At 33.3% G+C, this 12,096-nt stretch overlaps 2 protein-coding genes across 2 annotated transcripts; one reads left to right on the forward strand and one right to left on the reverse strand.

Annotated features, from left to right (window-relative positions):
* Window positions 1-716: 716 nt before the first annotated feature.
* On the reverse strand, window positions 717-3,607 carry LOC123198002. The gene is made up of 5 exons (XM_044612571.1): window positions 2,805-3,607; window positions 2,657-2,714; window positions 2,474-2,557; window positions 2,238-2,373; window positions 717-1,516 (listed from the first exon to the last, which is right to left on the reverse strand). Exons 1-5 carry the CDS (start codon window positions 3,451-3,453, stop codon window positions 1,238-1,240), a joined length of 1,206 nt encoding a protein of 401 aa, XP_044468506.1. The 5' UTR covers window positions 3,454-3,607; the 3' UTR covers window positions 717-1,237.
* A 7,148-nt stretch (window positions 3,608-10,755) lies between these two features.
* On the forward strand, window positions 10,756-11,608 carry LOC123198003 (18.1 kDa class I heat shock protein-like). Its single transcript, XM_044612572.1, has one exon. The coding sequence runs from the start codon at window positions 10,774-10,776 to the stop codon at window positions 11,380-11,382; it is 609 nt and encodes a 202-aa protein (XP_044468507.1). The 5' UTR covers window positions 10,756-10,773; the 3' UTR covers window positions 11,383-11,608.
* Window positions 11,609-12,096: the final 488 nt, after the last annotated feature.

Consider the following 12,096-nt stretch of genomic DNA (forward strand, 5'->3'; position numbering starts at 1 on the left):
GTTTATATCAAATAAACCGAGTTTTAGTCAAGAATTTGATTTATTTTCATAAAACAAATCAAGTTCAAGTCAGTTTAAATCAAATCAATAATTAGATTGTTTTAGAGTTGAATTTGACCTTCACTCATTGATTTTAAGCTAGTTCTTTTAAATTCGAACTAATCTTGAGTTGATTTTATTTGAGCTTGGTATGAATTGAATTCAACCATAATTTTGAATATCTTTTATATTCTCTCATGTATTATCAGTAGTCCAATCTTTTTTTTTTTAAATTTAGTTGTGATAATGGAGTTAGTAGGTCAAATCGGATCAACTGACTATCATTGATTTTAGAAATTAAGTGATTTTCTATCATAACGTAATTAAGTGATTTTAAATAGTAAATAAAATAAATAATTATATTACTTCATCATATAATAACACATTAATATATGATACTTGATAAACTCAACATATGCAAGCCCACCACTAAATTGAAATTTCCTTCAAAATTCATGCATGAAGGGTGAAGCCATATACAATTGGTAGAGAGATGGAATATGTCAAAAGAAAGTGGGCACATGGGGAAGATAATTATAAAAGACTATACCATTAATTATTGAGTTGGAAAGAAAGTGGGCACATGGAGAGGAAAGATACTTATCTTGTGCATCTGGTTAACATTTTTCAAAAGTGTTGTGAACAGTATATAGAAAGCTTTAGCTGCACATGACAAATATTTCAAACATGATTCATAATCATTCAAAAAATCCACACCAAATCCAAGATACATTCATCTTACTGGGTTTTTTCCGATAATATTATTCACCCAAAAGCCAGATGGTAAGTTAGCAGCAAATACAATACAACTCAACCCCAAAATCAACTATAGATAGCTAAGGCAGAAATGTGGATAGCTGGTGGGTCTACACAGACGGACGCTCCTCCTATAACAACACGCACAGCCTGTTAAAGGAAAGCAAACTGATCAAATAATTCAACTGTGATCGATTCTCACATGGAATTTTTAAAGCAACTGACACCCCACACATGCATTTGCCTCCCATTTCCACATGCTCTTCTTTTTCTTTTCTTTTTCCTATTTTCAAAACACTCACACTATCAAATCAAACTCATTAAAAGTCACAAACCCCCCTATAAGTTTCCCTGTATATCCCATATTTTACACAATCCAGTCGAAGTAATACATATATAGTTAGAACATAAATATATCAGATGAGTCTATAGTTGATGATGATCAGTGGTTGGGGCGGCGGCAGGCGGCTAGTAAGGTGCAAGGGAGGTGCCTGTGGCAGGTGATTAAGTGGTCGTTGGTTAGGCCGCTGGCTTGCATGAATGAATGGACCACTGTTGGACCCACGAACCTCAGTCCTCTCCTAACCATGTCCTTGCTTATGTTTTCTGATTTTGATGTCTTCACTGGAATTTTGTGCCCAAATTTGTACTGTGTGTTGATCGCCTTGTGGTTAACAAATCCCCATATGTATTTCTCTAATGATCCGAACTCCTTTCTGATCTGCACTCATCAAACAAACTTACATAAGAAAATGGTCATGATCCAGCTATAGATATGAAATCAATGTTCTCATTATTTAAATTTAATTAATTTGCAGCTGCTTTGTTCTTTCATGGTGGCTCACTGTTCACAGCCTATATGTGCCGTGGGGTCATTTATAACTAGCTCTAAAACTAAAACAACTGACAAATTTTAATAATCAACTTGCTTCCCAACAAACTTTTCACCAAATCAAGTCTTTTGTAGCTTTTCTTAATGACATAAAATATGTAACTCTGTTCTTTCTACCAACTAAAAAGTTGTTTTGAAGTTAGAGCTATAAAAAATTAATTATTATTGAGAGCTAGCAGTATAAAATACATTCGAATACAAAAATTGATTCAAGTTGGATACGATTTTAAAAAGTCTATCTTAAACTCAAATTGACAATAAAATTGTTAGAGAAGCAGTTGAAAAAAGTTGAAGAATAAAAATAATCAACAAAGATAAAAAATAAGAATAGTAAAAAATGAAAAAAGGTCATTGAAGAAAATGAAATTATCAAAACTCTCCATTAAAACTACTAGATTGAGCTGGCTTGATTTGAACTCAAATTAAAACTATCCCAATTTGGAGCTAAACCTTCAGCTAGCTCAGATCCGAGTCAACTAGCAGCAACTAGTGAGGCCATGAAAAGAAGGAACAAGGCCACTCAAAATCATGACTGTAGCTAATATAATACCTCAAGAATTCGCATAGCATTGTCGACAACCCCTCTAACCCGGCTCAAATCAATGCCATATTGTGTACTAATTGACATCATTTGCTTGTCAGTCAAGTTGGCCACAGTTTCTGCATCAAAGCCTGAAAATGCATCCCTGCAAACGAGAAGAAAGAGATCATTTATTTATTTACCTGTGTGTTTAATTAGAGAATAAGTATATGTTCAAACAAATTAAGATAATTGATATGTCCAACCTGAAATCTTGTCGCTTCTTCAGGATTGAAGTCCAATCGGAGCCAACCTGAGCACCACTCAGCACAAGCAATTCAAACAACATACTGCATAAAAATCAGAGAGAGAAAAAAGCCAACTTTAGTCTTAGCAAACTACAAGAGATCCGAAAGTGAAAGCTGAACAAGAGAGAGAAAGAGTCTTACTTATCATCATGGACTGGAACTCCCCATTCTTCATCATGGTAAGCGACATAGATGGGATCTGTAACAAATGAAACAAAAGTGACGTTCAACCTAACTTATTAAATGAGATTTAATATTTCAAATTATCAATTTTTCTCAAAGAGGGTACCTGAATTTGGTGTAATAAAGCTGCATCTCTTCTCTTCCTCGGTAGCTTTTGTTGCGGTGGTGCTAGCAGAATTATCACTGGGAACAATTTTGGCTTCAAATTTGGCAGACTTTGATCTTCCATAATGAGCAATTCTCATCTTACGTTGGGCATGTTGAAGCGCCATTTGTTCCCTCCTCACAGCAGCAATGCTTCCTGGTGACTCAACAATCAAGGAAGAAGAATAACTCAAGGATGCCTCCACATTATTATTGACAACAGCATGACCACCTTCCTTAAAACTTTTAGACTTTTTTCTCTCTAAAGTCTTGACGGTGTTTCTAGGAGTAACAACTTTTTCTGAGCTCGAATTCAATCCATTGTTGTGATCACTACCAGCTCGCTTGATGGCTGGTGGCCTAGGTGACTTTGACTTGGGAGAAATAGGAGGAGTGAGACAAGCCTTAGAAACAAAAGTTGGCAATGGTGGTGGGGGTGGAGGAGGAGAAGGAGATGATTTTGCCTTTGTTGATAATTTCTTCAATGAATTACGGCGTTCTAGGCTAGGAACACGGTTGCAGGTGGGTTGAAGCACCGGTCTGCCATTAATTTTAGCAACAGCCGGTGTGGCTTCAATGCTAGTGGTGACTTTAGCCTTAGAACTACACATGCTGTTTTGTTTCAGCCAGGAAAATGTAACAGTGGTCTATAATATAAGCTTAATATTGAAAAGAAAAGAAGTTGTACAATCTAGCTTGAAGGGAAATGAAATAAAAGAGAGATGGTGATGATGATGAGGTATTGAAGAAGGGGGATGAAGAGGAAGAAGTGGGGTTATTGTTTATATATAAAAAGGGAAGAAAATGAGTGGGTACAGGTTAAAGAGAAGAAGCAACATGGGGGGGTTGGGGTCTGCCATACAACCTCTTGTGAATGACATTACTTTTTGCTAACGAAACCACGAGGGCTGGCCATGTCAGCTTTCTAATTGCTGGCCACTCGGCCTAAATTTCTTCTAATCATATTCTTAATTCCTATTATTCTATGTACAAGAATCAAGGAAGTTGATAGAAAGGATCTGTTTGTTAGAGTTTATATATATATTCATGTTAAAAATTATTACAATGCAAATATAAAATGTAAGACTTCATATCACTTAAAAAAATATAAAGTTAATTAAAAACTAGTTTTTCAAGTATGATTCTTCTAAAATTAGTAATCAATACCTTCAATGATTCAAACGGACATATAATAGTAAATATCTCATTTACGCAGAAGCCCTAATTCCGAATTTGATTGAAATTATATATATATATATATATATATATATATATATATATATATATATATATATATATATATAAAATTGGATTTAGAGTGGAGGATAAGGTTGGTGAAAATGCAAGGAAAAGACCAATGATTGATGTATTCTTTTTAGCTGGAGGGGAATCTTTCGATTCTCTCTCTCTATCTCTTAAGAATTAATTCTTCTGGGTGTGAGGGAAAGGTAACATGGGAGAGCTTTATATTTTATACATATAATAAACCACATTCAGAACCTTTTGATGTAAGACACACACCAAATTCCCTTTAAGAGGCAGAATTAAATTTTTAGATAAACAATTAAAACTAATAAAAAAGAATTATAACAAGGGGCAGATTTGAATTGGCTCAAATAGAAACTAATTCAAATTTAATTCAAATCTAAAACAACAACTTGACTTAAAGTTTTGTTCGCTTAAGTTTGTGAATATTAACTGTAAAGAAGATGAAGACTCGTTAGAAAAGAAAAAAAAACCACCAATGAAATAGAAGAAGAAGAAGAATCTAAGGAAAAAGAGAAACAATTGCAATAAGACTAGCTCGATCCATAGTAAACATCAATCTCAAGTTAAAGTTCAGCTCCATAAACTAATGCTTCTTCAATTTGAGTTCAGTTTGAAATTGTTCCTATTTATAAGTTCATAAAAAACCTTTATTACATTAATTAATTATAATATTAAAAGTTGATTTCTTGATTAGTTTATATATATATATATATATGCTACTTCTTTAAGTAGGACATATATATTAGTATCTCATATATGCTTTTTCCAGAAATTTTTGGCAGCATTAACATGATACCCACATAGTTCAATCAGAAAATAAATTAATAATTATAACCATCTAAAAAAGGGAATAAACCTTACCGAATAATTAATTAATCTTCAAGGAATTTATGCATGCATATACACAACTACCCTGTGGGATCTTGCCTTGGTTAGCTTTAAATGTCGATGTCTCTCTTGTATGGTAACCTGAAAAGTCAAAGAGATGGGGTTTCTGTATTAACTTCTTAAAAGAATTGGAATGGGATGTGGACCCTTTGCTCAGCTTGTTGTTCAGATTATTGCAAAAGGTCACAGGGGTTTCGAAAATAGTGTGTGAAAAAACCTTGCTAACAAATTTTATCCCATGCTTATATTATGTGTCTTCAAAACTTCACCATTGTTCTGTCATTAGACTTTTTTCTAATCAACATACACAAATGCTGCACCAAAGATGTGTTTAGTGGTTAACTATATAAGTAACCATATAAATCATGATAGTTCTATTATTTATCTAGATTCATTATGCTATTAGGATATGGTTGTATCAACTATGTAATAACAAATTTATTATTTTATTTTATCTTACAAAATACAACAAAATTGTATATAGATAAATGGATGATATTTTTATATCTCATATTATTACTTTGTCAAAGTTTTATCTAAGAAAGGTTGATAACATATCAATGGATGAAAACTTTCGAACGTCAAGTCAAACCATTTTACTGATGTAACATCACACCTCCACGTTTACATAATTATTGTTGGTGAAATTTTTAACATCTTATGAACCTTCTTCATCCACGAGAATGGCAGAAAATTTCAAATACAGTTCATGATATCGATGTTGATATGTGAAGTAACTATTTTTGTTCTTGGACTATATGCAATTTAAAATTTTGTCCACATGCATCAACAAATTGCTAATCATAATTAATAATGTTGATGGACAGTCAAAAGAATTAACACACACCAATCAATTACGACCGGTTTAATTTGTTTTATTATCCTAACAACAAAGCACAAAACTTTTCCATGATCTGACTAATTTAAGATACATGAAGGTTGAATATTTATCCCTAAAGTAGGTCCAAAGTTATAATCTGTCTTGGAAAGGTTAAAATAGAAAGGGATTCCAACATTACATGTGGGATAAGTATGATTAACGATAATTATGAAACTCTAAGTGTTCTGAAAGCAATAGTAAACACAATAAGATTTTTAAACTGGTTTAATTTATATATTAAAAATTTACATTTATTGCTATATTATTTACTATTTTAGAGCAAAGTTGATAAAATAATGGTATACTTTTACCTCTATTATAGAATAAGAGGAATTATAATTGAATAATTACAAAGATATATCTAGATTTTAATATATTGAATCTAGTTGTTTAAATGGGATTTGTTATATATCTAGATTTATTCTAATTAGTTCTAAATGGACCCATGAAAATGATGCTTCTAATTACTATATATCACCTTCATAACTATTCATTTTATGACGTCTGCTCCACGCTAGGCTTACTACTAAGAATGACAAGACCAAAAAGAAGAAGATTAAACGAAAATGAACTAATCTGATGGCCATATTATTGAATCTGGTGTCTTTATTCCATTGCGTTTTGTGCATTCACTAAAAAAAGGGTCAAATTTAAAGCCAATAAAAAGTTTCCGATAAGCAAGCCTTATCGGCTAATTATGAATTTTAATTTTAAGTAATTATAATAATTAGGGTGGGTTCAAGTAAAGGGATGAGCTTAGCTTTAGCTATCAATTAACTGAAAAACAAAAATAAAAATTCATAAATGAAGTTACTGTTAAGCTTCTTTGGAAAGATGGATTCCAATTCCATGAAATGCAGACAAAAAAACGTTGGCAAAAATATTCTATTCACACTCACTCAAAACCCAGACTGTTGTTCCCGATATAAGCAGGTGCATTTAACCAAAAGCTGACCCTTTATTCGACAAAAGCATGGCACATGATAAAAAGCTTGCCAACACTACATGTGATCGAGAGGTAGCTGGTAATATAAGTGTGTTTAAATTGAAAACACATGAAACCCTAATTTTCATAATAGCACCGGAGACTTACAAATTAATTATTTGGTTGATTGAAGCATCCTTCTTCCCACGACGAACATTCGTTTATCAATCTTTTTTGGTCAGTTTTGAGACAACCCATGTGATATAGCCAGACACTTTATACTTCTAATCAATAATTATGACTAATGCTGGACAAACAAGGCAAAATAATGCCACCAACAATATGTATAGCTTGTGTTTTTGTTCTATTATTAATTACCTTGCGAAAACTAGAGAAAAACCAAACAGCAAAATATACAAATATTCAACACAGGGACACAAGTATTTATCTGAAAATTTTCGTACAAACAAAAAATCATGGGTAAAAATAGAGAAAATATCATTATGAATGAAAAAATTACCAGATAAAGAGATGTTTAACATGTATTTGCATGTCACATTTCAACAACAAATTGTACTTGCACTACAATGACAAACAAGTAGAGTATTAACCACTATATTTACTTGCATATATTTGAAAAAGTCATTCACTATCACCACAAATCTCCTTTAAAAATTTACTTTTTGAATCTATACTTCCTAAATGAAAAACCGTCAGTGGAGTGAAGGATGAAGAAAATTTTACCATAAATAAAAAAGTTCACAAGACAAAGAAAATTTTTTTGACGAATATCTCACTATAGTAGATCGTTTATATCTACAAATCATACTCCTTTTTTTCAATTAGACTAACAAGTGGACATGATCCTAACGGTAGTATTTACCGAAATGTTTTTTGAAATTTCTTTGGATACCACCATAGATCTTTATACAAATTCACCTTTCAATCCATACTTCTGAATTCAAGTGACTTACATGATTTCGGATCACTACTGTACAACAACTATTTTATGTCTTAAAACACATGCTTTTCTTTTCCTTGAAGGCTTCCATTTTTGCAGAAGTGAATTTTCTCATGTTTTAAACCGAGTAATATAGGAAATGGGGATTTTATAAACTGTTGTATTCACCGTCACTATCATGATTAAAGAGTTGAAGAAACTTACAGGAAAGTTATGAGAAGGAATATGGAAGGCAGCTTCTGACACAGTCACTTAGAAAGTCCAAAGAAACAAAGCTTTCTTTCATTTATGGCAGAGATAAGGCTACTTTATTCAAAATGGGGAATCCACACATATAGCATTATTGTGTGTACAAAAAAATAATCAAAAGGGAACATCTATGTTAAGTTGTCTCACTCTTGCAATTAGGATTCATGGATATGAGCCAATGGAATACGAACAAAAAGGATCTTAGCCTAACTAGTTTGCAATTCACAAGAGCATGATACATCATCATCACATTCCCACAAAAAATATCATACACTTATTTTGTATTATATATATATATATATATATATATATATATATATATAGACACACATATACAACAAAAAGTTACACGAAAAACTCTTCTTTATTAAACATATTGAACGATATTTAAAGTTGTTATTAGTTACAAGAATAACAATTAACAACTTATAATACGGTAAATATGTCTCACTTTGAAGGAGTAATATGTTAATTTGTTTTTCATTCATATCTCACATTTACGATGGTAGGTAATAACTTTCTAGTATAATGGAGTATGATCGTTATGTTATCATCATGTAACACTATAAAAAATTAATTTTGAATTTAAATTTAAAAAAGAGAGGTAAGTTCAATGCATATTTTGTTAGAACTTTTTTGTTAAGTTGTCAATATCATAACATAACCATAGAAATACTGTCAAGTAGCGGGTTGGATTATGTTAGAAGCTTCTTTGTGTCTAATTTATCACATACATTTCTAATTAATTTCATTTTAGTAAACGACAAAAGTGGATTAACCAATTTAAACTAATGTTAGCTTAACTTATTTTACATAAATTTAAAATTACATACATAGTTGTTAATGATAATACGTACATACACAAATGTATATCCATTAATTCCTTAATTTAAGTTTACAGCCAAATCATTTATTTATCATCAAATTGAAAATAATTTGGATGTTGTCATACATGAAAGAATGTGTTTGCTTTGCATTTTATCCTTAGGAGCAAGCACATGGGAAGCTTTTCTGTCTTGTCATTGTCTCAGTATAAATATAGAATCAAGTATCCTTTCAACTCTATGGACAAGTGTGTTCCTCCTTTCATATGGACAATGGACCCTTGGCCAATCCTTAATCTTCAACGATTTAAACCAATAGAGTGTCAATGATTTTGGGTAAGATATTAAATGGGCCAAACGACTATTTCCCACCCAAGGTATGCTGTAATGACAAGTTTCCACCATTTAATTATGGAAACATCAAACACCCACCCATAACTGGTTAGATTTAACAAAACTCTAACGGTGGTAAATTTAATCTCATTTTCCCCCCTAAAAGTTTAAAACCTAACATTTTTTCCCTAAGCTAAGTTTGAAAAGATTGCATTTCCCCCCCAGGGTTTATTTCCAAACCCTTTTGCTTTCTCCGGCGCCATCACCGGCCGTCTTCCCCTCCCGATGGTTTCTCTTCCACCGACGGCCCCCCTCAACTCAATCCCAACGCATCCGACGCAGAAAGAAGTCGTCTGGGAAGAGAAATCGTCTTTCCAGACAACGAAGATGAGATCGATCGATCTCGTCTTCGTCGTCTGGGAAGACGATTGTCTTCCCAGATGAAGACGACTCGTCTTCCCAGAGGACGACGAGTCATCTCGTTGTCTCGTCTTCGTCTGGGAAGACGTCGTCTTCCCAGACGATGATGACGACTAGGAAGACGAAGAACTTCGTCTTCCCCGACGAAGTTCTTCGTCTTCCACGGCTTCTCCGATTCCGATTGGAAGTCCAAATGGGAGGAAAGAGATCTCCAGAAGGTGAGGATGCTTCGGGAGGGAGAGACCGTCGGCAATGGAGCCGGAGACCGTCGGCAATGCTTCGAGAGGGTGAAACTACGATTTTTAAAACTTAGGCTGGGGGGAATTTTAGTTTTTAAAGATTAGGGGGGCAAAATATATTCTATTTTAGTTTATTTTTAATATTCTAGAGAAAATGACGATTTTACTCTTACCACCGTTAGAGTTTTGTTAAATCTAACCGGTCATGGGTGGGTGTTTGGTGTTTCCATAGTTAAAGGGTGGAAAACTTGTCAGTACCGCATACCTTGGGTGGGAAATAGTCGTTTGGCCATATTAAATGTGTATTTTTGCTCCTGGTGGTGTCCACTACAGGTTTAGGTTCCAAACTTAAGTATTCTTATTATATCTATGGTGACTCGAATTCCATAAAAGGTTATTTGAATACAAATTCAAATTGTGATTTTTTAAAGAGATTGAAGTGGTTTTGCCCTCAAAGTATGATATAGTAGTGACTCTAATTCTATAAAAGATTATTTAAATACAAAATATGTATTCGAAATGTGTTTTTTCAAAGATATTTTTAAAGATACGAACATATGACTTACGAGTAAACATTTTATATAAAAGTCTTACTACAGTGTATGTAAAAGGAGGAAGATTGAGTGTGTGCTTTAATACAGAGAACAAAATAATCCTTTTCATCTTGTAATCATCTTCAGCTAAGGTGAAATTTTCCCTTTCGTTTGTTCATGGTTTTTCTCATTCGGGATATTTTTCGTAAAGATTTCTGTTTCTATGTTAATTCAGAATTTACTGTTTGTTTTTCTTTGGGCTAATTTTTAAGGCTTTTTGGTTCATCTTTGGATCCAAGTCCATAGTTGATTACTTCTAATTTTCCACAGCTTTAAAGTCTTCCTTTGACTATAAAGGCAAAATTTTCCAGGTTTTCCCAGAGTCTTCTAGCACATTGACTTTGTCATCGATGTCCATTTCTTTAGCCAACACTCGAGAAAATTCAAGAACATATCATTCTCTTCCAGCATGTATTATAAATACCATTTTCTCACCATCCAAACACATCATAATCAATTCAACTGAAACCACTTCAACAGACATGGCATTGCTGCACTCTCTCATGAATCAACAAAGCATATTCAATCCTTTTCCAGGATTGATTTTCTCAGAAAACGTGGACACCCAAATGGACTGGAAAGAAACTCCACATGCCCACATCTTCAAATTCGATCTTCCAGGCCTTACAAGAGAAGACGTGAAGGTGGAAGTTCATGAGGGCAGGACTCTGCATTTAAGTGCTGAGAGAAAACAAGAGCCTGAAGAGAAAGGCGAAAAGTGGCACTGTAAAGAGAGGACACATCATGGGAGCTTCACGAGGCAGTTTCTTTTGCCTGAAGATGCTAAAGTTGATGAGATTAAAGCCTCAATGCGTGATGGGGTGCTCGTTGTGAATGTGCCTAAAGATGAAAGGAAGAAGAAGAAGAGTAAGCACAAGTCATCAGTCGAAATTTCTGGGGAAGAAGAAGAAGGTCAACCCCCTAAAGGATTTGGTCGTTTTGTCTGCTGCAAAGCTTGAAGAAATTAATTCATGTATATTTGTGAAGTGTGATAGTCTGATGTGAAAATTTCTTTTTATCTGCGTTTGTTTGATGTCTGTTGTTTTGTAACCATTGTACTATAAGTATAGCATTGTGACTTTGTGTATCTGCCGGGTCGAGGGTGGGTTTGATCCGAGCTGGTTTAACTTGGATTTATTGTTTCAAATATTATTTATCTTTTTAATGCTACCGTATATTCATTCATTGGATGATATTTTTTATTATGACTAATTTAAACAAATATTAAAAATTGGATTTAAAGCTTAAACAGCTCCCAGACCCAACTTGACTCAACGATTCCATCCGACTATTGAATTTCCCTGTGGTGTGAAGAAATATGCTCTGTTATGCAGAATCTTAATTTCATTCACGGGCCGGCCCATTCAACAATCGATTACTTGGAATTTGCCAGAATTTATAATATCCCCTCTTTCTTTGTTGAAGAATACATTAATCTCTGAGGTCAACTGCGATTGATTCCTTGCAAGATAAACAATAATTATAGCATATAACATTGACACTTGATCCCCTGATGGATTCTTCGCCACTAGAACCTCTAAATCTCTTCGATCTAATATAGTGTTTATGGATAACATCGGTTTGATCTAATCAAATGGATCTAATTTAAATTTAAATCAATCTAATTTAATTATTAAAACTCATTTTAGTTTGAATTTGAATCTGACATATTA

This window comes from Mangifera indica, chromosome 15, assembly GCF_011075055.1.
Source record: "Mangifera indica cultivar Alphonso chromosome 15, CATAS_Mindica_2.1, whole genome shotgun sequence".
In the NCBI taxonomy this organism is placed as follows: Eukaryota; Viridiplantae; Streptophyta; class Magnoliopsida; order Sapindales; family Anacardiaceae; genus Mangifera; species Mangifera indica.

Coding starts and splice junctions, on each gene's coding strand:
- LOC123198002 (XM_044612571.1), bottom strand. CDS start 3,453: ATGTGTAGTTCTAAGGCTAAAGTCACCACTAGCATTGAAGCCACACCG. Junction 2,715..2,804: donor CTTTATTACACCAAATTCAG/GTACCCTCTTTG, acceptor CATTTGTTACAG/ATCCCATCTATGTCGCTTAC. Junction 1,517..2,237: donor ATGCTATGCGAATTCTTGAG/GTATTATATTAG, acceptor TGATGAGTGCAG/ATCAGAAAGGAGTTCGGATC.
- LOC123198003 (XM_044612572.1), top strand. CDS start 10,774: ATGTCCATTTCTTTAGCCAACACTCGAGAAAATTCAAGAACATATCAT.